The sequence below is a fragment of the Mixophyes fleayi genome, chromosome 5, assembly GCF_038048845.1.
Source record: "Mixophyes fleayi isolate aMixFle1 chromosome 5, aMixFle1.hap1, whole genome shotgun sequence".
In the NCBI taxonomy this organism is placed as follows: Eukaryota; Metazoa; Chordata; class Amphibia; order Anura; family Limnodynastidae; genus Mixophyes; species Mixophyes fleayi.
Window position 1 is genome coordinate 27,075,102 of NC_134406.1, and position 27,196 is coordinate 27,102,297.

A 27,196-nucleotide genomic window follows, 5' to 3' on the forward strand; every position below is an offset into this window, starting at 1 on the left:
GACCTCAGCAAGGTTCTCCATATTTATGTTGTTTCCCAAATTTCACTCCAACATACTAAAAAATTAATGGAATACAGTCAAATTATTTATAGCCTCAATAATGACATGTACATGTGGGCTTATATGCTACACCCAATAACCCTTACTGCATGTCATGACTATTCTAGTATGTAAGATTAGGGACTCACTAGAATTATGGGATACATTGGCGAGGTTGGTAAACTTTCATGATTTAGCTCCCCAAATTATGGTACTAATACTCCAGGTTTGCAATGTACTAGATGCATATTTATAAAAGATAGTAATTTGTGTCTGTATAGTAATAGTAATTGGCTCTGTGTGCAAGCAGCCTTATCCTAGATTGTTCTGTGTGTATGACAGTTATCTTTGCCCGTGAAACTATACCACGGGCTGCTCTGAGTTCATTCGTATCTTTTCTCCCTTCGTCATGTTAGCCCGTTAATAAACTCACCACATGACCTGCATGATGTTGTATATCATATATTGTATATGCCTCTGTGCCACACAGGGATGTCCTTTGTGGTTATCTGTTGTGTACCGACATTTCAAGTGTGCCAAGACTGGGTGACCTCGACGGACCAATTACAACATCTTCTGTCTTACATCAAGGCAAACTGTTAAACTGCAGGTAAAAATTTTTGTTTAGAGTGCAATTTAGAAAGACAATAGGTAGGAAAAAAGTGTTTAAAGAGCACGAAACTTAAAAACATTTTTAATTGGACAAAAATAATAAAGGAATGGTTACTGTAGTGTTCTGTTACCAATTTTAATTTGACTTATTGTAAACATACAGCTCAGTTACATTATAATGACAAAAAGCGGCCAATTCATCAAGCCTTAAACCATGTTGAAACAGCTGTTTACGCATGGTTTAGGCATATTTTATTCAACTGAATAAAAGTCTAACATATATTTTAGACATTTTGACAAAAACCTAACGCTTTAAATCCTAAATCCTAGATTGTCAACTCTGCCCCACATAGCTGGGTGTGACTTCGGACCTGGAACAGATTCCCTGTGTCATTTGTGCCACATGGCCATTTGTGTATAGGGGCTTTTTCTCATATTCCAGCTAACAACAAGAGAGTTATTGGAGATTATTGAATTTAATGCATGTGTATGCAAATGATATAGAGTGGTTTTCCCTTTACATGATATTTCTTATTTTGGTAATTTACCATATGTGATTTTTTTTATATTTTTAACATTTGTCATATTTGTGATGTTTTTTATATATGTTTTAAGAAATTGTGTATGACATTCGCAGCTCATAGTTCCTTTTGTGGCTATTACATCACCAGTACATACTTTTACCTTATTTCAATTTAACAAAAGCCTAATGCTGGGGACATCAGTCTAGACGTTCCTCCCATCCATTCTCAACTAATCTGACTGCGCATTCTCTGACCTAAGGTCACGCTTGTGCAGTAAAGACTCCTGATCAGAACAGAGTTCTTATCAGCACGTAGTCATCCCCAGGACAGCCTCTTATCCAGTGCGCTGCCCCATGAATTTTTAAGAAATAGGCACAAAAATTCATCCCTTTATTCCAGCAAAAAGTGGGGATAAGGGATGATAATTTCCATGGACATTTTACATTGGCTCACAAATGGAGCACATAAATTTAGTTTTTCATTGTACTTGTTCACGTGCATAATTTTGTCCCTGTTTAGGAATTAACAATATTTACTTTTCTGTGGGATGAAATTCAACTTTCATTTGGCATCAGACATCTTGTGACCTTCACGAAATCTCTTTTGTTTTTCATTTGCTTTATCTCTTTCTTCAATATTTCTTCATGTGGAAATATATTTCTCTGCATATCGATCCTGTTAACAGACGTAAAAGTGTAGAAAGGGAAAGAGAGAGAGGAAAGAAATGTGCATCTATAAAAAGACACATCTACTGTTTTCCAGGAAAGCCAGGGATACAAAAACAATAGTAACTATACTACCAAGTACCCAATAGATTCAGACACTTTTGGCAGGCTGTCAGCAATGGTGAAAGATATTTTCTAAATCTGTGTACCGCATTTTGTCTGTTTAGTGGTGGACATGTGAAGCTGGACGAGGAGACTGACATTGGATATGTAGAAGATGGCACGCCATGTGGAACAGGAATGATGTGTCTGGAACACAGATGTCTACCTATTGATCCTTTCAATTTTAGCTCTTGTTTGGGAAGCACAAACAAAATTTGTTCTGGAAATGGGGTAGGTATAATGATTGCGGTCCTTGTAGTGATAATGTTTACAGGCACATAGGGTATAAGCTTAATTACTTAGCCACTGCTGATCTGTTCCATTGTGGGACAGTTGTATATTATAGAAATCTAGAAAAGAAAACAGCTAGGTGATAGAAATCTCAGATCACATAGCAGACAATGCAATGACCTGCCATAAGTACTGGTGAGCCAGGAATCCATTACTTAATGAATTGCTATATAAGACTGCCAGAATGTCATTTGTCCATTATGTGATATTGAAATCACTAGAATAGTGGATATGAGCTAGGTAGGTTTGTTCGGGCAGTGTTGTCCTAAGAAAATTTTGCCAGCCGGGTGGCATTAAGAAGTAACCGGATGGGGGCAGTTGTAATACTTTGCAATAATGTTGAAAAATGTTGGAGGTTATTGCCCACACCTGCCAGGACTGGTCAGACTGGTGGTCAGTGGTCTAACACACACTGCTGGCTGTAGAGCTCACATAGTGCCTGTTCTAATAGGAGAAAGAATGGTTTATTCTATTATAATAGTACTCTGCTGGGCTCCACCAGCCAGGTGGAGCACCCGGGAAATAGGTGCTGGGGAGAACACTGTCGCGCCCAAACCCCACGCCGCCCACACACCAGATTTAGGCAACCCATGCCTCTCTGGCTGCAGTTAAAGTACATATGTAGAAGTAGTTCAGCAGCAGCTAGAGAGCTGTGGGTAATATATATCGTATTACACCATGTGCCCTAGTGTAGAGATTTACAAATGTACAGTAAACTGCAGAGATTTGTGTTTCCATTTGCAGATATGCAGCAATGAAGTGAAGTGTGTCTGTGACAAATACTATACAGGGGATGACTGCAGTACCTTTTTCCCCTACAAAGACATGTCTAAGGTGGATAAAGAGCTTATTGATGACGGTCAGTATTCTGGGGACACATCTCCAGGGGGGTCTCTAAGCCCTGGGACCCAGGTGTCTCAAACACAGTTTCCAGGTCATTTGTGAAGCATATTTTTTCTTTATTAATAATGTTACTTATTTTATAGCAACATAATTGATATAGCTTAATTATTTTGTGACTCCAATACTAGCCTAGCTGTAACAAACAGAAATGTCCTATTTTATTAGTCTCAGTTATAAATTAGACGGTGTGTGTGTTTGTGCACGGAGGAGCGAATACAAACACCATATGGGGACAAGCTCACGGTCTTTTGAGAACCGTAAAATGCAACTGAAAGTTGCAGCAACTGGGATGTGCGGTAAAGGTTAATGTAACTATATATCCAGGACTTGCACCCTAAGAGAATAATGATTGGCTGCAGGATATCATTGGACTATTGGTTTTTCTGTCATACCCCTTTAGAAATACTGTTTTATATCTGTACTGTAGTAGAATTACCTGTATTTAATTTTAACAATTTATATTTTCTCTGTCTGCATCACAATGATCATTAAGCGTTCTGCACTGGCATCGTGTGTATTAAATTGAGACATTTTAGCTTCTGAATGATGACGAGACCGTTGTAGGTGTCTTCTCTGCTCAGTTAGACAACAAATAGTATTTGCTAACTTTAAAATGAACATCCAATAATGATCCACTTATTATTATTATTCTAATTGATTTATTTATAAGACGCTAAAGATTTCGTAGCACCAGATACAGAAGCAAGTAACAAATAGATGAGGTGATACATGTAAGTAGCACAGATGAGTGTGAGTAATACTATGGGGGCTCACACAGAGTGCAGCAAAAGACTTGACAGGACGTACGTGGGAGCCAGACAGTAGACAGACGTGGGACAATAGGTCCCTGCCCACGAGGGCTTACATTCTAAAAGCCCAAATGCAATGCAGGACATCTATGAAAACTGTTCCACAGGTAACTGTGCTGAAAATGTGGCAGTATCCATAGCAACCAGTCAGATGTTTGCTTTACATTTCTAAACTGTACTAAAAAGCTGACTTCCTCTTTGTAACACCAACAAACCCCTGTACATCAGTTTATATAAATGCCCCACAGTGTGCAGGCCTGTACTTCACATAGTATCTTATTTACTGGGACGAGTTGTCCTAGTTACCTCCAGCAATCTTCACCATGATCTGGGGTTCCCCTCTCATAAAAATAATATATAATAATATTGAACTGGGAGGATTAATAGCCGCTCAGATCTCTGAACATAAATGTTATTATTATTGTGTTTTATTTATTAATATAATAGATGAAGAGTGTTATTGACCCCATTCCGGTTATACCGGGACAAAGGATGACAAAGTACAAAGTTGTCACTCCAGGTTCCGGATGATTTTACCATTATTCTGGTACACACAGTCCAGGGATGTCAGGAAGAGCCTCAGCACTGTTCAGCATGGGGCTGACAGTCTTTGGGAGGGCCGCTCATTGATTTGCAGGTTCACCACCCCCCTGGTTCACACTGTGATAGGGGTACTCCAGTCTGTGGTTTTCACTGGTATAATGAGACCAAGCCTGAATAGCCCTGTGCTGGTTTCCACTTTAGCAAGAAGCTGGTATGATTGGTAGGAACCAATCCAAGCTGCCCAGCTCTGGTGCTGTTTATGGATTGATTGATTTACTTGTGAGGGACGTGATTAAATAAATATATTTATTGTACATGTGTTTTTCTTTCAGGAGTTGTTAGTACAAACATAATCATAGGAGCTATTGCTGGTACCATGCTAGTGTTGGTGTTGGTGTTAGGAATTACAGCTTGGGGTTACAAGTAAGTGATTGTGCTGCATGTTCTGTATGTTTAAGTGGTACTAGTAGTAGTATATATAAATCCACATAGTGCAGAATGACTTCGCTGCACAGGATATCACCAGTTAGCTCTGAATGAACAGCAGCTATACAGAAATAACAAATGTGCAGCCACAAGATTTTTCACATGTCTACCCAAGCCTTAAAATAAATATATATGGAAATGTATGTTGCCCCAGTGACTAGCAATTTAGGAATGTTATACTTCGGTGGGTTGAATCTGGTTTAAATGTCCTCCATTAATCGGATGGGAACCATATTGCCCACTGAACTAAAAGTCACATGTTCCTTTTTAAATGGGTCATCTGTACATGCAGGCTACGGGAGAGATACATGACTGGGAATTTCAGCTATCTATTTACATAAAGCATGTATGTAAAAATTGAGCATATGCTGATCACACAAGTAGCAATCCTGCTGCTCAGCCTGAGAGCTAAGTGTCAGGATCATTGGACAATTTGGTATTAGATTTGCCCCTTCCAAACAAACACTTGTAAAAAAAAAAAAAGTTCTAAGTAGATTTCCAGCCAAAGAAGTATTTTACTAGTAAACACTCCCCAAATATTTCAGCAAACCTGCATTTAGGGAGATACCCACAGTCCAGGTCACCTTCTAATGGCTGGTTCTCCTGGTGGGACACTTATAACTTTCCGCACGTTGCAGCCTGTCACATGTGTAGAGCACTGACCAATCAGGCACCACCGCTGCAATGTATCAGAGCTGTTAGCTGCAGGGTGGATCCAGGGCCGGATTAAGGGAATGGAGGCCCCTGGGCTAAGGGCGCTTCCATTCCCCCGTGAGGCCCCCAATGTGAGCCATCCGCGCCCCCCCGTACCCCGTGAGGGCCCTCCCCCCCAAGCGCTTACCTGTCACTGTAGTTCTCCGTCCCCGGCGCGCTGTAAGCTCCTTACTGAGGAGTTCTCGCGAGAGTTCACTCGCGAGATCTCCTCAGTAAGCAGATTACTGAGCGCCGGGGATGGAGGACTACAGTGACAGTGCTCAGCAGCATTGATCGGGCTGGGGGCGCCCCCGCCCCCGGACCGATCAATAATGCTGCTGAGGACTTTGAAGGGCCCCCTGGATGCCCGAGGCCCCTGGGCTATAGCCCAGTTAGACCTCCGGTTAATCTGGCCCTGGGTGGATCCCTTGGGTATCAGACCCCAACCATCCTGGTATTTGTGGGGAGGGTAATTACAAGTAAAATTCCTGTTGTGGGTGGACATCTCTTGTAAAGGTTACTTGTTGTCCAGTGTATATCATCTATTTAAATAAGGTATATTATACCCCTTAGCAACAAATGAGTGCCTGCCAAATGTGTTACAATAAATTGCACTAAGCTAGCAGGAATGAGTAATATGTTTAGAAGTATGTTTCAGTAATTGTTTGTTTTTTCTTTAACATGAAAAGAAATTATCGGAGAGAAAGGTAAGTGGATTACCTGAACATTGAGACACGTTTCATCACTTTCACTTGTTCCCTGTTTTTCATAAATTACATATGTGTGTTCCATGCTCCTATCACTGCCAAATGGTTCCTGGTGTCTGCTCTGCGCAGAAAAATAGATTTATAATCTGCTTGCAATCATATAGTGAAGTTACTTGTGCTTTGTTTTTGTTCAGAAATTTAATCAGAATAAACGTTTGTATAAAAGAAAGTAAAATTGTAGAGGTGTATTTTTGAGGATAGATACAACACCTATATATCATGTCTATATTCCTTTTCAGTACAAAATAATGATTTAGGGCCTGATTCATTAAGGTACTTAAATTAAGAAGTTTCTTATTTCAGTCTCCTGGACAAAACCATGTTACAATGCAAGGGGTGGAAATTAGTTTTCTGTTTTGCACATAAATTAAATGCTGACTGTTTTTTCATGTAGCACACAAATACTTGATAGCTTATTTGTACACTGAAATTTAAAGTTGATATTTGTGTGTCACATGAAAAAACAGTCAGTGTTTAACTTAGGTGCAAACAGGGCTGGATTAAGGGAATGGAGGCCCCTGGGCTAAGGGGGCCTCCATTCCCCGGTGAGGGCCCCCCCCCACCCCCGTGATCCGAGCCCCCCCCCCCCCGGCACTTACCTCCTTCCCCGGCACGCTGTACACTCTTTACTGAGGAGATCTCGTGAGAGTGAGACTCACGAGATCTCCTCAGTAAGGAGACTACAGCGCGCCGGGGAAGTACTGCAGTGAAAGTGCTCAGCAGCACTGATCAGGCTGGGGGCGCCCCCGCCCCCGACCGATCAATACTGCTGAGCACTTTCAAGGGCCCCCTGGATGCCCGAGGCCCCTGGGCTGTAGCCCAGTTAGCCCTATGGTTAATCCGGCCCTGTGTGCAAAACAGAAAACTAATTTGCACCACTTGCATTGTAACATGGTTTTGTCCAGGAGACTTAAATAAGAAACGTCTTAATTTAAGAACCTTAATGAACAGGCCCTTAGTTTATAACAAGAGATTTCACTGTGATTTTATATGTTTCAATGTCTGTCTGCCAGAACTAGGGTATACTGTTAGAGAAAACCTTTTAGTTAGACATTGTCTCAGTGTGCTTTGTGTATTAACATGGGCTACATTTAAAAACACAAATTCAGCATAACTAAAATAGCTAAAGGATACAATGTTTCATCTTATTTAAGTCAATGTAATTACGTTTTGCATTTTTGCGATGTTTCCTTATATTTAGTGTTTTCTAATTAAAGAAGAACTTAACCTGTCCTTAGATTTCTACGGTTACCTCCCCATGTAGAATGACTGTGAAGGTCCCATCTCCAGGACCTATACTAATCATCAGGTACCTCCCTCCGCCTCCACAATGGTCCATTCTCTGTCAGCAGCAGGTGCCCTTAGCTGTGGATTTGTCTGAAATTCACACTGGGCAGCATGAGAATGGACCATTACTGAGGCACCAGAGGGGTGAGCACCTCCCATATGGTTAGGGTTCCAGACTAATGCAGGGAGTAGGGGGCGGATCACTATGGAAACGTAAGATAGGGTGGAGTTCTCCTTTACACCCTTAGGGGTTATTGTATAAATCGGTGGTTATCTGAAATCGCCGATTTTCAGCGTTTTGCAGTCATTATTTAAAATGGCAATTTTATTAAAAACAATGCCTGGTGCTTTAGCCTTTAGTATAAATGCCGTTTTAAATACCGATGGCAAATCACTGAAAATCAGCGGTTTTAGATAACCGCCGATTTATACTTTTACCACTTAATCTTTATTATGCTGTTGTTTATGCTGATCTTTTAGTCATTGTCTTCACGGACCGCAAGAAAAAGCACATACTAGCTGAAATCACCGTGGGTCATCATCAGGGCCGGTGCTAGGGTTCTCGGCGCCCTAGGCAAAATTTCGCCACCGCCCGCTCGCCCGAACACACTAAATATAAAAATAATTAGGTTTTACTTACCTTTTCTTCCTCTAGCTGCTCCTCGCGATGCATGCTGAGAGGGGAGGGGAGGGGGGCGTCAGGAAGAACTTTATTCACACTGTCTGTCAGTGACAGACAGTGTGAAACCTCAGAGGCGCCGCCGGACAGACTATCACATGATCACTGACATCAGTCAGTGATCATGTGTGAGATGCGCCGCGGACATTGAAAACCCCGCCGCCGCTGCACTTGTCTCCCGAGCCGCTGAACCGCTGACTAGATTAGAAAATCTAGTCAGCGGCGCCCTGCAGGTCCCGGCGCCCTAGGCAACTGCCTAAGGTTGCCTAATGGGAGCGCCGGGCCTGGTCATCATACCAATAATTATAATAAAATATGCATTTTCTCATAGATTGCAATTATTTAATTTAGTTTATTATGAAAAACTGTGCCTTGTTAATCATTTTTCTTTAAACAGAACTAAAACCATAATGCACCCTGTGAGATAGATTGCAGGACAGATTTCCCTAAAAATATTTTAACTCTTGAAATGTTGCACTGAAAAAGTTTTGTTTTTGTTCTTAAGTTTCAAAATGCACCTTGTATGCAGCTCCAAGGGAATATCACATCCAAAACATGGATGTGTGTTGGAGATTTATTTAATTTTTTAAAGCTGCCTTAAATGTCATATTGTAATAAGTATGTAATAAGTATGCTGAAACACTGACATCATTTTATTTTGCAAAATGGTTAAAAAAATAATCACATTTGCAAACTAAAGATTAAAATTTAAGGGTCATTACTTTTCAATTAAATAACATATCTAAATTAGCAGTGTATAAATAAAATAGCATTAGGGTCATGCAAGTGCAAGTTTGCAGATCTGTACCTTTGCCCTCACATTATTATATACATGGTAAATAATCCCATTCAAAGATAGCAGCTATAATAGTGAGCTATAGGCTTTCATGGCTGCAGCTTCTTTGCATTAGATAAAGCCAGAGCCTTCACTTCCTCCCTGATTCCTAACTGCCCATCAACTCATTTACTGAACATATGTTGTAAATGTTACGTAATTTATGTTTTATTTAACAACGACATGGGTAAGTAATAAGAATAAGCAATGCCACCTGGGTATACACTCAGCACACCAACTTTGCCAAACGGACGCCTCCCTCCCTCCGCCAGTTACGAAGCTCCCTCAGTTCCCACCACAAAACACCTTGATTATGCACCAATACACCAGGCACACATGAAGGTGTGCTCTTATTCTTCACTCTTGGGAGTATAATTAGAAGTGCGCCTAGTTGGGCAGGGGGGCAGAAAATCTACGGAGGCATTGTGTGCAAAATTGTAAATGAACCACACATTTCATTAAAGTAAACTTTTAGGTTTTCTCCTAAAACACTGCCTGGTTAAGCTCAGTTTATGGTTTTAATTAATCATAAGAGTGGCATGGGAAATTGGGATTGACTTTTATTACACATGTCACTTTTGTGTGAGAATTTCTTTTGTATTGCTCGAAATTCACCTAGAAATGTGTTTCTTGGCTGAAGTGCAAAACGGGTCCCATTAAAGTATAAGACGAGACCTGAAGACCGCCATCTCTAAGCTGGTGCAACGTTCAAGTCGTTTTCTTCAAGTAACACAAGTAAAAATGTGCCCGCTCCACTCTTTTAACTAATTTTAACAATAATGCTCTGCAAAACAAAAGCTTGCTATTACAAAACGGATGCCCTCACTGCCTCTGCCCGTTCTAACTTGGGCTCCTCAGCAACGTCACTATCTTGCTTTGGAAATCTCAGTGCACTGGCACAAATCAAGGCTGGACTAGATGTTAGACTGTGTAGGAAATGTTTGGAGCTTCATCAATTTCTTTGCCTTTTCTACAAACTATCATAGAGTTCTGGAACTCTCATTTAAGTCAATGGGAAACAGTGTTTCCCGATTACACAAAAAGTGACTTCAGCTAAAACATTGTATATAAACAAATACTCCACAAGTAAAAGTGACCTGGTTTATGCACTGTACAAGCATTGCAGCTGAGTACTAAAGGACACCCACAATGTTACCTTGTAATAACGTCTTGGAATACCAATTCTACAAGGTATTTAAAAGCAGCATGCGACCACAATGCGGTTATATGTTAATATATTTCAGTACAGTTCCCTCAGCTATGTGAATGTCCCTTCAAATGTTCTAATCCATACATGTAAAATAAACCCATAACATCTGACCCCACCTGCAAGCTTCTGGGCTACCCCAGGTTGATTATTTGAGTCCTGTAAAGTGAAACATACGTATCCCCATTTTTCCTATTTGTCTTTTCCCTCTGAACTAATATTGCTTTTATGTCTGTGTCGTTTCTATGTGCGTTTGTCTTGTTTCTGACTTTACAATATCTATTATGCTTTAGACAAATACCCCAGGGAGATTATGTAAAAAAGGCTGGAGATGTCGACTCTTTTTATAGCGACTTGCCTCCCGGAGTCAGCTCAAACTCAGCATCTAGTTCTAAGAAGAGGTCTGCTATTCTGTCGCATTTTCAGATATCTGCCTGTTCCATTCCACATTATTCCATTAGTCAGAACATTTCATTATTTTGCAGAAGGTTTGATTACTTTTTATTTTCTTCTTTATGGCATAGTAATAAAGGATATATCTAATTCTTTGACTCCAAAGTAGCTGCATCTAGGCTCTGTGTTGTATGCAATAGGGTCACCATTGTTGCCCAACAACGTCTCCACGTTGAAGTTAGTCCATCACAATGTCCATAATAATGGGTTATTAAATTAAATAAAGAGCTTTTGCTGTACCTCTTGTTTTCCAGCACTGAGCTGTATTTTAGATGCCGCATGAAAATGCGTTGACATTTCCCAACATAAACCTAATTAGATAATTACCTTTGCAGACATTCATCATACAAAACTCTTTATACTTTCCCATAAAAGTGGGATAAGGTTTGAAATGTTTATGATCATCCTGCTCCTTTGAAGTCAAAGAAGACAATTACTGTTAATGATATACGATGAGAACAATACAATGACTCAGTCTATACTGACAATGCAGTGCTATGATCGAGAACAACTTGTATTACATACAAATTGAACATAAATCTTTTTGTCACAAATGCTGGTATCGTAGACCAGTGGTGGGAAACAACTGGCCCAGGGGCCACCTGTAGCCTGCAAGTGTGGCCCTCGGCAGGTTCACCTGTTACCTGCAGCAGGACCCCCTGTGGCCCTCAGCCAGAAATACATTTCCATCTTAAGCCTGTACCTAGAACGCCTTACTAGTAATCTGTAATTAGATGGTTTTCGCTACTCACCAATTGACTGTGTGAGCGCACTGTACTAGTTCTTCTATGACAGAAGGAAAGAGTCATCCAGTAGTATTGGGACATATGTATAATGAAGGCTCTGTAGAGCAATGATTTGCTTTGAGGGTCACATGTGAGACCCCCGTTAAATATTATGTAGCTCTCCACTGTTGTAGAGTATAACACTGCATTGTATGGTACATGTGCCCATTTTTCTCTAATCTCTATAGAGCTAAAGGTTAGAGCATACATTATCTCCCTGTATCCTGGAGTCTAGGCTGTTTATCATATGTAGAAGCTTAGATGGAGTAGGCTTTACTTCAGCAATAAACGTGCGCACTGCGTGCCTACATTATATGTATTTGTTGCTTATGTAATCTCATTAGTGCACCTGGCTCACAAGAGCTGCTGACCACCAATTGCTGTGCTAAAGTCTCCTCTATGTCTACTACTGTCAGGCTACTTTCACATCAATGTTTTTCCACAATGCGTAAATTGTGTCATAGGACTGTATAAATAAAATCAGTACATAAAACATATATTCCAGTGCACTTAAATAATTCTATTATTATCACATATTAATATTATATTATAGAACTGCACATTACATGTATGTATTCATGATCTTAATTCCAATTTTGTTACACAGTAAATATGTTTCAGTTTTTATCACCACAGAGTCTCATCTTAGGAAACAATTCATCAAAAAAATGTTTGTAAATGTGATCCATTTGTCAGGTAAATTGTGAACTATATAATAAAGAATTGTATAGTTACTCTATCACAATGGTGATAGAACAATACAAACATAAAATATCTGCTCTCAATTCTTGGCCAAATACATAACAAGCTGTAGTTATGAAGCAAGGAGAAATAATAGTTTCATTTGCCTGTTACTGACAATAGCAGCAAGAATTTCATGTGTTCAAGAAAAGTCATGCGTGCTTTGACAAGAACATACATGTAAACATCACATTATACCAAAGTAAATATGCACAAAACCCAACATGATGCCTCTAGACAGACAGATGTCTGCTCTATGCTCTGAACAGTCCAAAGATTCATTCTGCATAAATTAATATAGTTCTAGTGCTAAGAAACATACGCTTCAAGCCCCCAGACGAGTCCTTCCAGTGATTAACACAGAATAATCCAGAATCCCTTGTGTTTGAAGTTTAATTCAATGCTGGAAAGCTGTAATGATGCCAATTCTTGTTGCCATCTCTGTCTGTCTTAAAAGTGCACTTAAAAATGAAAACTCCCATTGTTATTTTTTAAACTTAAGTCTTCAAGACAGATCTGATTATAAAAAGCAACTGCTGCTTTTCAAAAAGGGGACTCCTTGGTATTCCTTTTCATGGAGTCAGCCATTTTGTTGACTGAACAAAAAATATTCCTGAGAACTGATAGTGAATTGATTCTCAGGAACTTTGGTTCAGTGCACAAAATGGCCGCTGCAAGTCTTTGTGGGTAAAATATCACTTTAAATACATTAATTGGTTGGCTTTATATCCATATCTAGAGTAATATTATTTTGTTTCAACCCTTATTTGTTCTTGTTGTCACGTATCTGAAGCTTTGTTTTGTGATGTTTGTCAAGCACTAGAACCATATACACATTTATCTGCCGATCTTGTCAGATATGAAGGAATTCAGCTGTATATTTTCTGTTCCTAGATCTAATGGTTTATCTCACTCATGGAGCGAAAGGATCCCGGACACTAAACATGTTTCTGATGTCTGTGAAAATGGACGACCAAGGAGTAACTCCTGGCAAGGTAGGTTATGGATATGAGGGAGGAGTTCAGTTTGCTGTGAGGTGAATCCCGGCCAACGCCTCCATGTCCATCTGCTCACATTGCTGGACAATTTTCTCCTTGCATCTGTATGGGACAAGAGGAAAAATGATTGGAGATTTGACAAAAAACATTGAGGCGATGTGTCTCCATGGACTATTCCGGAGATACATCGCGGCACCTCGTGGCTAATTGAATTCCCCCCAGGAGGTTATCTTGATTTCTCTGCACAGAGAAGTGGAAATGTTGTTGACGGCTCGGGAAAGACAGTCTGGGGACGTAGCCTATTTTTCGGTTGTGAATGCTGTAAGATATGTGACTAAACTTTCTGATCTAGACCTTAATTTCAATATAATCAATGCCCCTTATTTACACAGATAGATTTTTTCCTACCATAACTAATTTGCACCTTCTTTGTACTGCCAGCTCAAACTGCAAGACTGTACTCATTGCCTGCACACCAGCCATATTGTTTTAAGAACTTCATACCTCAGCTATTTTTAAGTGATAGTTCCTAGTTAATTGGTACTGCTTACTTTGTGTGTAAAGCTGGGTACACACTACACAGTTTTCATCCAATAATCGGCTAAATCAGCCGACATACAACCGCTCATTCAAAAGTCGGGTCAGTGTGTGCAGTGACACGATGGTCGAAAGTCTGCCCAAATGGACGATTGTCGCCTCATTTGGTTGGTCGTACCGTTTAATATTTTTGTTCCAATCTCGTTTCCGTTGTGTAGTGTGTATAAACTTCCGACCGATCCACAACAGTGAGTACGAAATTACAGTCATTGCTCACGACAACATGGCTGTAAAAAGTCGCTAAAGGGACGTCCGCTCTTCCCTTTATCGTCCTAAACAAGGCTAGTGTGTATGCAGTCCATGGACCGAGCGATCGGACCATCGATCGCATGTAAAATCGATCGGCATAAAAAGTTGGTGGAAAATTCTGTAGTGTGTACCCAGCTTAAGCGATGGACGAACTGTAAGTAAACAGAATAGAAACTATCTACAACAAATAAACATTTCATATTACTCATCAGTTAAATCCTATACCTGGTGCCATAGTAACTAGGCAATTGATATAACCACAATAATGAATAATCATGTCTGTGTACCAAACCTACATGTTTTGTATGATTAAGTTGCGCAGTAGAACAATATCACGACCCTGTAATAAGTTTTTTCTTCTGGTGGAGGTGAATGTCAATGTTTTTGGTTACTTCTACTATTCTACCTCAAGTATATACAATAATACCAATATGATGTTTTTATTTTCTAATCTTTTCCAGGTAACATAAGCAGCAGCAGGAAAAAACTACGTGGAAAGCGATTTAGACCACGTTCAAACTCCACTGAGTGAGTATACGTTGATATTCCTAGCAGTTCCTGCAGATTTCAGTCTTGCGGACTGTGCTTGGTTTCACTCAGGCTTGAACATATTGGGGGTACTACAAGTCCCAGCTTTCCCTGACAGCCTTTAGCTGCACAAGCCTGGCTTAAACCAAAGCTTGATTTGTGCACAGAAGACAAATGATTGCACGTTATGTCAACTGTCATTTATTTACATGCATGCAATTCTCACTGGGGGGGACATTCAATTGGCTGTGTTACTGCCAAAAGTAATGCAGTCTGTGCACTATTACCAATACTACGGTAATAGTGCGCATTATTACCGTTAGTACGGTAATTACAACGCTGGTTTCTGCTCACGGCTCAGGGAGCTGTGAGTAGAAATTCCAAGTTAAAATGACCATATTAACGGTAATGGTAATCGTCAGTAACACGGACAATTGAATTCCCCCCACTGAGTGTTAACATTCACTGTAATGTCATGCAAAGATAACAGAGTAATACAATATGCCTTTGTCCCGCAGAACGGTTTCCATTAGTGTTCTGAAGGGCAGTTTCTCTACTGTGAATCTCCGCTATCCCTACAAATTTTAATAGTTTGACAGGCCACCGTTATGGGCATTGCGAGACGGGAGCAGCCATGACGGTTCATACATCTAATTAGATGCACCCTGCTGTGTTGTTCTTTACCAAGTGTTGTTGTCTGGTTGTCAGCTGAGTATCCGTGTGATATGTTATGTCAAAGGGCCAGAGGAATTAATGGACAAAAGAGAATCAACAGGATATAGGGTCCACCTAAATCTTTCTAGTATAAGAGCCTGTGTGGGGATAGTATGGCACAAATGTTTGTAAGTCTCTAGTGTACTGCGAGTAAAGGAGAATTAATATTTAATAAAGAGGTCTCTTCATTGGTTGACCAAAAGCTACCTCAGGCTTTATATAATTGCCATTAAACCCCTGAAATCTAAAACACATGTAAAATACATAAATCTAGCACAGAGGCTAAGTGGTTAGCACTTCTGCCTCACAGCACTGGGGTCACGAGTTCAATTCCCGACCAGGGGCGGGCTGGGCCGGGGGTCATCGGCCGCTCAGAATCACGGCTGCTAGGACCGGCCGCCCCCCCGGAAGCAATATAAATGTGATGTGGCCACGCAGGTGGCTGCATCACATGACACGTGCCGCATCAATGACGCGGCCACATCCCGTGTCATGTGATGCGGCCGTCTGTGCGGCGTGCGCCCCCCGGGCTGACATCTGTCAGCCCGCGCCTGTATCCGACCATGGCCTTATCTGTGTGGTCTTTGTATGTTCTCCCCGTGTTTGTGTGGGTTTCCTCCGGGTACTCTGGTTTCCTCCCACACTCCAAAAATCATACTAGTAGGTTAATTGACTGCTATCAAATTTACCCTAGACTCTCTGTCTGTGTGTGTGTGTGTGTGTGTGTGTGTGTGTGTCTATATTAGGAAATTTAGACTGTAAGCTCCAATGGGGCAGGGACTGATGTGAATGAGTTCTCTGTACAGCGCTGCGGAATTAGTGACGCTATATAAATAAATGGGGATGATGATGATGATCTAAAAGAGATGAACGGGTACTTTACACCGGTTTATATCAGTTATATACCCTCATTCAACAGGGGGCTGCTATTATTATTGTTCATTTATATAGTGCAACCATATTATGAAGCCGTGTACAGAGAATATTAATCATTTACATCAGTCCTGCCCCATTGCAGCTAACAGTCTAAATACACACACGTCCATTTTTGTCAGCAGCCAGTTAACCTACCAATATGTTTGGGAGGAAACCTGATCACCCAGAGGAAACCCACACAGACACGGAGAGAACATACAATCTCCAAATAGATAGAGCCCAGGTGGGAATTAAACTCATGACCCCAGCACTGTGAGGCTGCAATGCTAATCATTGTGCTATGTCTGTCAAGGTGGTTCTGTTACATATATCTTCAGAGTGCAGAAAATGTTATAATGAAAATACTTTGCTCTGATTGTATTTGTAAGCATAACGCTGATATATATATATATATACATACATACATACATACTAACAGGGAACTGAATTTATTGATCCAATTTATTGACATGGATGCAAGACATGGTGTTACATAAACGTGACATCATCCATTGTAAATGATTTTCTGAGTAGATATGGTTATTATGACAGTCAAGGGAAAGACGTACAATTCACCCTTCCATGCAACATACCAAAATAATTGGGGTGTAAGAGTTATATCCACCGTTCTAACCTTACAACTAATATCATGCTAAGTAGCCAAACCCTATTCCAGAGAAAACTCCAAATCCAACCTAATCCTAATCGAATTCTGGTGTCGCTACCCCGTCCCCCAAATTCTTTGAATGCAAATAATTCCTGTTCCATGATCACTTATATTAGTGGAAGTTGAAGAATATGCTGATCATGTTATATTGATAATGTGGTACTTACTAATATCTTAAAATGAACCTGTCGCCAATAAACAGTGGAGGCAGTCATTCTGTGGGCCGAACCAATCATATGAATGCAGTTGATCAATTCACTATGAACTAGCAATTGTAATCTTCGTATGCGCCATCAGACAATCTGTGTTTCCATAGAGATCATTTTCTCTTTGGTCTCTGTCTGAGCGTGTTCCTATTAGAAGTCGTCGGAGAGAAATGTGAGAACGCATCTGTGTAACTCGCTTGAAATGGGCAATGAACAAATTTCTCTAGATCAGTCTTCACCTCATTAAGCTGCAGACCTTCCAACGTTCCTGAAATGGAATATCAAGACACCGTGGTCATACCCCTGATTCATTAATTCACTAATACTAATACTACTACCCCTTTAGGGACACACAACTATGCTATTTGATGATTGAGAAGTGCTACCTATCAATACAGTACAGTAAGGGGTCTATTTATCTCAGATAGAAGATAAGCCCTAAATCCTGGGAAGAATGGGAATTTTTGCATGATCAGGGCTTTTCCTTACTTTCCAAAGTCCCCAGCCAGTATAGGGTATCCCAGCTATTGCAGCCGGTAGCCATCTCCAGAAGCCTCCTGCCATGCTTCCCCTGCAGAGGAGAAGGGGGTGTAGGGGGTGCCTACAGGAGAATAATATTTATTTGCCAAAAAAAAATTCTATTTCTTATTTTTAAAGTTATTTTTTAAACATTTTTTTTACATTTTTTCTTTTATTATTATTATTTATTATTATTTTTTAATCTGAAAGTGGAAACCAGGAAGTAAGAGAAAGAGTCCTATAACCGTTTGCTGTATTAACTCTTGATATTTAAAATTGGACTTCTGCCGTGAATTGCCTGCTTGAAACCCAAAAGCACACTGTCAATTCACAGGTTCTTGAAGACACTTCTAAGGAGTGACTCCTTAGCAACATCAGCAACCATCAGTTCAGGACTTAATTTCCATGGTTACAGATGTCAGTTTTAACAAACTGTATGACACTTATCAGCTACTGGATGTTTCTGTATGTTAAGCAGTAAATTACAGGCAGAAGCCTTTTCTTGGATGATCCTGTAGAGCAGTATAAGAACCATAGTAAAGGGATTGTCGGTAATGTGGATGAGAACATGGGGCCTGATTCATTAAGGATCTTAACTTGAGAAACTTCTTATTTCAGTCTCCTGGACAAAACCATGTTACAATGCAAGGGGTGCAAACTAGTTTTCAGTTTAGCAGATAAGTTAAATACTGACTGTTTGTTCATGTAGCACACAAATACTTGATAGCTTATTTGTACACTGAAATTTAAAGTTGATATTTATGTGCTACATGAAAAAACAGTCAGTATTTAACTTATGTGCAAAACAGAATACTAATTTGCACCCCTTGCATCGTAACATGGTTTTGTCCAGGAGACTGAAATAAGATACCTCTTCATTTAAGATCCTTAATGAATCAGGCCCATGGAGAAATATTGAGTCATACAGGCAAAAGTTAAACGGAGGATGTCTTATCGATCGTGGTAGAAGGTAGAAAGTTCAATTTAGGTTTTCAGATGAGCCATGGTAGGAGATGAACCATTTATATGAATTATATGAATGTTTTTATATGGAATAGTAAGGATTAATAATATCCTTCGAGATATATTATACGTAACCGTACTTTGTTTATTCTTGCATTTTTATTTTAGTAGGTTTATTTTTATTAACATATTTTTGTTTGATGTGTTACTTATGTGCATTGTATAAAATGAAGAATTTTTAAGTGTTGTTTTGTATCAAATGACATAAGCTGTAAAGTAACAGTGTTTCTATGTTTGCACTGTACATTATCCCAGCACACTAATATACCTATATACAGTGTTTGCTTGTTTCTCATTCTTTATGTAACCATTTTCATTTTTATTTCTGTGCCAAGCCTGTCTTGTATTTTCAGACTGTATATTGTGCTTTCTCTGTTCTTCTGTTCCTCCTACCACTTTCTGCAGGTATTTTAACCCCTGGTACAAAAGACAACATTATGTAGCTATATGGGTAGAAGATGTGAATAAAAACACAGAAGGACCATACTTTAGGTATTATGTAACGTGACATTTTATCATTATGAGAGCGATGTCGCAGTAAATCGCTATAACGGAGCTTGGGATATATACATAACGCTGTATATATACAAATGACGTATGTATATATACACATTTGCAACATGTATATATCTGTTATATATTTTTTTTTCTTAAAGGAGAAAGCAATCCCCAAAAATGAAAAATGGATATCTTTCATGGAGCTGTGATTTTTTTTTTTTTTTTTTACTTATTGGATATGTCCAATCAGACACTGCACTTCCAACCAATCAGTGCTCACTATGCTCGACACGTTTGTCATATGTGGAGTGTACAGACCAATCAGTGGTTTCAACACAAGAGAAGCCACTAAGGGTCGGAAGTGTTGAATTAGAAAAGTCTCCTGCCATTAATAGGGAGGCGTCGGCGGTTAGTGAGGAGTATTTCCTTTATAATTTTAGATCCTTAGACAGAAGGAGAGGGGATAATATTGAAACAAAATTGGGAGGTGATCATTTATCGTATGGTCAACAGTTCCTTGGTGGCCGACTTACGTCTCTAGAGAAACTGGCCACTGTTTTCTTACCACAAGTATCTGATTGCCAGCATTCAGCCTTGAGATGGTAAGTTGAAGAACGTACATCCTAAGTGTTTTCTGGGACGAGTAGTTACAGTTATATCCGGTGAGATAGCCATGGTCATTGTTGGAAACATTTTGGGTTTTACTGAAACATAAACCGTAAAGATCCATTCAGGATCCGAGTGACAACAATACCTATAGCTTTTTTCATTTGGGGATATATTTTCCTTCTAATAGATGACAATTTATTTGGCCAAAGACTTATTGTTATCTTGCTTTGTGTGGGTTTGGCTTTATACAGAGATACATTGCTCTTATATATGTTGTGTCACTGAAGCTATTGTAAGGGGGTGAATCTATGCATGCCCCCCCCCCTTCACCACTGATAGCTCTCAGAAGTCTAATATTCATGAAGTTGCAGACACCTCACATTAATAGCATGTTCTTTCTAGAAAAACTATGATTGGATTCCATCATACCATTCACTTGTGCAGAAGCATGGGCATGAGTACCTAGTCTGATAGGGGAAATCCCATAATAATTTATCTTTGTAGAATATGTTGATTAAATGGAGGTTTGAATTCTCATACTGTATATACTGAGTGCTGATAGAAAACTCTATACTCCTTATTCTATCCCGATCCTCAGAATATTCTATGCTAAAACCTGTCTTTCTTCAAATTTAAGTGAATTAGTGACTTTGATATTCTGGTAAGTCAGGGAGGGTAAAGGTTATGGGAAAGGTAAACTAGTATGATAGAACTAATAGGTTACTTTTCTATTTTATACATTCCAATATTCCGCCAATAGAAATAAAATGATGTAATTGTAGGCTTTCTAAAATCCTAATCCAATTTGTATTCTGTTTACTGGTTTGTTCACTCGGTCACAATTGACTCCTGTGAGCAGCATTCCACTCTGATATATTCCTGGTGAATTGCCCCCAGAATGAGTACAAACATGAATATACTGCAAGCTGCATAGGAATGATTCCTATGTGCATACACAGGTTCAATTCCTACCTATTTTGAAACTGAACATGGATCAAAATCTGACAAAACTCTGCTTGAACCCATCAATATAATCTCCAAACTCTGTAACTTATTCTCTGTATTCACTCATTAAATGTTCTCAGGGATCCATGGGGGACACCAGATACCAGTATAGTGTGTAGATCGAGGCATGCAGATACTTTAAACTTTTTAAAAGTTGTCTGTATCTCCTCCGCATCCTCTGCAAGGACCTCAGTTTAGCATCTGACAGTGCAGGGAGCATTTTTTCTATAGGTGTTGTCTTTAGCAACATTTTTGTTCATTTTATTTCTTTATTTTATATCATTTTATTTCTCCATTTACTGAGTTGCATCAGTGGCTCTCAACGGCCCCTAGCACCAATGACTGTACACTTTTGCCCCATGTTCCCAAAACTAGACGTCTCTAGGGTAGTTGGTCACTTGCCAACACAGACTGTGACTGGTGGTCCCGTGCAGCGGCTACTGAAAGCTGCTGTGGCTATCACCGTGATGGGCATAACTCTGTCCCAGCTCAGTGCTGAGAGAGGGATTGGTAGGAAAGCCGCAGTGTGCCCCAGGGTCTGTGGGCTACCTCTGTTAGAGGCAGTCTGTATTCCTTTTAGAATCAGGGGTTTGTCAGGTGGGGGTTACTTGGATGTAAGTCCCCACTAGGCACTAGATTGCTGGAAGGGGCTGTTCTTTTTGACTATTGTTCTGGGCCTTTTGTGCTTTCTCCCTCTCACAGCACTTCCTCCTTGTCAGTTTCTCACTCCCCGTGTGTAACACATCAGAACAGCAGCCATTTTTGGAGCTTCAGCACTCCCATTCTCTGCCCTTCTACTAGGTCTGGTGGGTTAGTACCCTGATATTGACTGCGCTATGGGGCTTTTTTGCAGGCTCACTTTCTCTGTCTGATTGCTGCATTTGACCTATGGTGTCTTTCTCCCTGACGTGCTGAAACCTGCCTGGGCTAGATCTCTAGCTAATTCTGTTGCTGAGCTTGCTCTGTTGGCCCATGCCAGGAAGGGAAGAGATTCCCAGATTCCCTCTGCAGGGAGTTTGGCCGAGCCCGTGTCAGTGGTGTAAGGGCAGGGTCCTATGGCGACGGCCCAGGAGGATCCAGCATGGGCCAGTAGTCTAGTGACTTCAGTTCAGGTCCCAGTTAGTGATTCATCCCCTTTAGAGAGGATGGGAATCACCACACCCACCACCTCACATAAGAGCAGCGGTATGGTGACACCCCAACCTGGGAATTATCAGATTCTAACTGTTCCTCTCAGGAGTCATCAGTGGCTTCTGAGATTTGCTGTTTAGTCTCCCATAATTACTAGTTTTCATTGACTGCACAGATTTTGACATCCCACTGGTGGATTCTGAATTACAAGCTGTCCAAATTGATTCCGTCACGATGGTATTGACTTTCGAGGCCGTCCAATTTGCTCAGTTTCACGCGAGAGAGTTCCAGTGCAGCAGATCTCACCTGGGTCTTTTCAGTCGTGTGGTAAATCTCTCCCCAAAGGTGCGTCAGACACTTCTTTGATGGCTGCAAAGGGATAATCTCTGCAGGGAAAATCAATTCTCAATCTGGTATTGGACTTTGGTGACAATGGACGCTAGCCTTCAGGATTGGGAGGCTGGAACTCTTCATGCCAGCTTCCATGGTCTTTGGACCATGGACAAATTCAAGCTTCCAATCTATGTATTGGAACTGCGATCCATGTTCCGTGCTTTTGTCAGTGCAGTGAGGAAGAGCAGTGAAGGTACAGTTGGTCAATGTAATGGCAGCATACCTAAATCACCAGGGCAGCACCAGGAGTCATCATGCCATGCGAGAGAGAGACATGCAGGATTCTTCATTGGGCCAAACAAAACATTCAGGCCATCATAGCTGTCTTCATCCGGGGGTGGAGAAATAGGAGGCAGGGAAAAATGGATGAAGAGAGCTCTTCACAGAGGTATTTTTTCCAGATTGTGTACAGGTGGGGTCAACCAGACATCATCATGATAGTATGTCGGTTGAACCACAATGTGGAGCTATTTTGTTGCAGGGCAAGAGATCTAAAGGCTGTCTTGGTAGATGTCAGTTCCTTGGTGGTCATACTTGGTTGATCTGTTCCCTCTGGTAGCCATGCTTCAGAGGTTCTTAATGAAGGTGAAGAAATAGCATTTGGGTCACTCTAGTAGCTGGAAGAGCCTGGTTCATCAACGTTTGTTCCTTGGCGGTGGGTCCATCATAGCATCTGCCACTCACACCAGGTGGTAAATGTATCAAGCTGAGAGTTTTTCGGGTTTGAAAAACCAGATTCTAGCTATCATTTATTTAGTACATTCTACAAATTGATAGCTAGAATCTGATTGATTGCTATAGGCAACATCTCCGCTTTTCAAACCCACCGGAAAACTCTCAGCTTGATACATTTACCCCCAGATCTACAAAGTCAGGGGACATTTCTACACCACGCTTAGTAGTGGCTAGCTTTAACTGTGTGGCTGTTGAGACAATGATCTTTAAAGCAAAGGGTTTGTCTGAGCATGTGGTGCAAGTCATGCTTCGTGAAAGGAAATTGGTTTTGGTCATAAATTATCACAGAGTATGGAGAACATTTATTTCCTGGAATTAGAGTTTTCAACCTCTCCTTTTCAGTTACTGAGGTTACGTATGTTAGTTGGAGTTGAAGTGTTGGACACATTGGATTTAAGGTTCAGGTGTCAGCCTCGTTATCGGATGTTCAGATGTTTTGCAGGGTGTTTTTCACGTCTAGCCTTTGTATGACCATCCAGTGGCCCCATGGGATCTCAACTTGGTCTTGAATGCTGTACAGTATTTGTCCTTTGAACCATTTGAAATTTCTGAAGTGGAAGACTGTCTTTCTTTTGGCAATTTCTACTGCTAGAAGAGTTTCCGAGCTTGCAGTTTTATACTGCAAGTCTCCTCTCCTAGTTTTCCAGGAAACCTAAAACCTTCTTTCCAACCTTAGGTGATTTCCAGAATCCACCATAATCAGGACATTGTCATCCCGTTTCTGAAGAGTAGATCTCCAGAGGGAGAGGGCTATCTTTCTTCTCTGGATGTAGTCAGAGCCTTGCAGATCTACGGCTCATTTGCTTCTTTATGATGCACATAAGAACAGCTGGTTGCTTCTAAGGTAACCATAGATAGATGCATTACGGCTTATAGTGGCTCAGTCTGCACCAGAGAATCTTAGCACTCACTCCACCAGATTGATGAGTTCTTCTTGGGTTGCACGGCATGGAGCCTCAGCTGAGCAGCTCTATTGGGAGGCTACTTGGTCCTCTGTTCACACATTCTATAAGTTTAATATGCATCTATTTCTTTTAAGTGTTCCCACCCGTAAAGGCAACTCAAGGTTCTGGTGTCTCCTAATGGATGCCTGAGAAAATAATATTTTTATACTTAAGTTAAATCTTTTGGGGAAGACCAGACACTCTCTTTATGCACTAGGTTCTCCTTTTGTGTGACATGTTTATGGTTTGTTTTTGTTTAGAATTTTGTTCTTTTCCTCCTTTGTGTTCGTTTTTCTCGCTCTCCTATTCTGTGGAGCTTTGTTAAACATAACTGAGGTCCTTGCAGGAGTGGGGTGTAGAGGAGGATGTGCTATGGACAACTTTTAAGAAGTTTAAAGGGACTACTCACCTGGATCTACACTATACCCCAAGGTGTTTGGTGGATTCAGAGAAAATTATCCTATTTGCTGTCCTTACAATAAACATTATTTGAAATACAAGAAGTTTATTTAAGTAATACAGTTAAGTCTTTGTTCTAAAGAGGAGGATGTATATGTAACAATATATGCTGCACCAACCTTGTTATATCTCCTTTATCTGTCTATGTCTATAACACGTTTAAACAAAGTTAAGACAGTCTAGCAAGGCATTTCCATTTTTAAATAACTTTCTTTGGTCTTGGTATATAAAACACATTTATGAGCACTGTGAGAGTCATTGGCAGATGACCACAAGCAAAAGCCTTCTGTAGAACCAGGAGAGGAAGAAATGTTGAAGGACAGTTATGGTTGACAGCAGATGACTCAGTGACTCAGTGGCTCATGTCTCTACATTCCTCTGTCTCTCCTTTTTCCAATCGTACCACACCAACGCTAACTGCATAGAATCGCCAGTCACCAATGGCTGCTTTATGTTTGGCTACTGATAATAATGCCAGCCACATGCACTTTCCCCACTAGCAAATACAAATGTTATTCCACTACCTTATGTATCAAATGTTCCCCATACCTCTTAGATTGTAAGCTCAGTTGAGCAGGACGATCTTTACCTTCTGTTTCCTGTCATCGGATGTCATTTGTTTGTGTTATTATCCCCTCAATGTACAGGGTTGTGCAGTATGTCAGTATTTTATGGATAAAAGTTAACAGTAATAATTGTGATTATTTTTATTACAGTTAATAAACAACCTCAAATGTAAACTTTGTAACGGATGAGGAACATATGCGGCAATGATACAGGTCGTGAATCCTCTGCCCCATTATAACCTACGCCACCATTGTAAAATAGAGGGGGTCTTTTATCAGCTATTTCAGACTCAAGCTGATCAGAAATTATTTAAATATTTTGACTGTTAATCAACGTTGACATTTCCAGCTACACACTCAGTAGCCAGTTTATTAGGTATAACTGAACACCTGATCGTTAATGTAAATATCTATTAGGCAATAATGTTGCAGCAATATACAAAATTATGCAGACATGGCTAAGAGGTTCAGTTGTTGTTTAGACCAAACACCAGAATGGGAAAGAAATGTGACCTAAGTGACTTTGAGTGATCTTTGGTGCCAGATGGGGTGGTTTGAATCCCTCAGAAGCCGCTGATCTCCTGAGATTTTCATGCATAACAGTCTCCAGAGTTTACAGAGAATGATGTACAAAACAAAAGACATCCAGTGAGTGGCAGTTCTGTGGGGGAAAAGGCATGGTTAATGAGAGAGATGAGAGGATAATGGGCAGACTGGTTCAAGCTGCCAGGAAGGTAATAGTAATGCAGATAAACTTGTGTTATAACAGTGGCATGCAGAAGAGTATCTCTGAACGAACAGCATGTCAAACTTTGAAGTGGAAGACCACACCGGGTTCCACTCCTGACAGCTAAGAACAGGAAGCTGAGGCTACAGTGGGCACAGGCTCACCAAAACTGGACAGTTGGACATTGGGAACAGTCAATGTCTGCTGTAAAATGCTGATGGTAGGGTCATAATTTGGCATAAACAAAATGAATCCATGGATCCAACCTGCCTTGTGACAACAGGCTGGTGGTAGTGTAATGGCCTGGTATTGTTTATTGGCACATATTAGGCCCCTTTAATACCAATTGTGCATCATTAAAATGCCACAGCCTACCTGAGTATTGTTGCTGACCATGTGCTTTCCTTTATGGCCACAGTCTACCCATCTTCTAATGTTGACTGCCATCAGGATAATGTGCCATGTCACGTCATCTCAAGCTTGTTCCATGAACATGGCAATGATTTCAGTGTACTCCAGTGGCCACCACAGTCACCAAATCTCTATCCATAGAGCACCTAGGATGTGGTGAAGTGGGAGATTTGCAGCATGAATGTGCAGCAGACAGACCTGCAGCAACTGTGTGATGCTATCATGTCACCATGGACCAGAATCTCTATGGAATGTTTCCAGTACCTTGTTGAATCCATGCCACAGTCCGACCCAGTACAAGAAATGCATACCTAATAAAGGGGTCACTGATTATATATTTGTGACTCATAAATTAATCTTTTAACTGATTTTGGCATAGTGGAAAACACTTTCTAACTCTGGGTTCTAGAGTAATCAAAATAGAAAGTTTTATGTTCGTATTTACTTTGTAATCCATATTCTGTATGCAAATTACAGTTTAGTTACTGGCTCTGTTATATAGATTTTTAAGATTACATCCCTTAATTGTCTTTGAAGAATATCAGCCGCATCTCTGTTTATACACATGTAGACCACTCAGAAAGAGTTGGGATCCATGAAGGAACCATTAGTGGGGTCAGATGTGGTCATTATCCAACACATCCACTGTCCATCCCAACTGACATCTGATAGCTGTCAATTAGAGTTGATTGGAATCCGTGTTTATTTTGGGGGCTAATACACCCTGCAATTTATTGCCACTTAGGCTTAAAGTGACTTAAAGCTTTATAGATCAGATTGATTGCCATTCAGTCTACTAGGGCAGTTTGATTGTTGTGCAG

General features: G+C 40.4%; 1 protein-coding gene across 7 annotated transcripts in view; it reads left to right on the plus strand.

Moving 5' to 3' along the window:
• ADAM22 (ADAM metallopeptidase domain 22) overlaps positions 1-27,196 on the plus strand; it is a 195,947-nt gene that overhangs the window by 162,335 nt on the left and 6,416 nt on the right. For 2 of the 7 annotated variants that reach the window (XM_075211892.1, XM_075211893.1), the window contains exons 22-29: positions 530-649; positions 2,068-2,233; positions 3,038-3,152; positions 4,881-4,971; positions 6,417-6,434; positions 10,796-10,990; positions 13,376-13,476; positions 14,787-14,853. In XM_075211892.1, coding sequence (XP_075067993.1) covers positions 530-649; positions 2,068-2,233; positions 3,038-3,152; positions 4,881-4,971; positions 6,417-6,434; positions 10,796-10,990; positions 13,376-13,476; positions 14,787-14,853 — 873 coding nt within the window. Of the gene's footprint in view, positions 1-529; positions 650-2,067; positions 2,234-3,037; positions 3,153-4,880; positions 4,972-6,416; positions 6,435-10,795; positions 10,991-13,375; positions 13,477-14,786; positions 14,858-27,196 lie in introns of those variants that run through there. The other 5 variants (XM_075211894.1, XM_075211895.1, XM_075211896.1 and 2 more) reach the window with 3 other exon arrangements.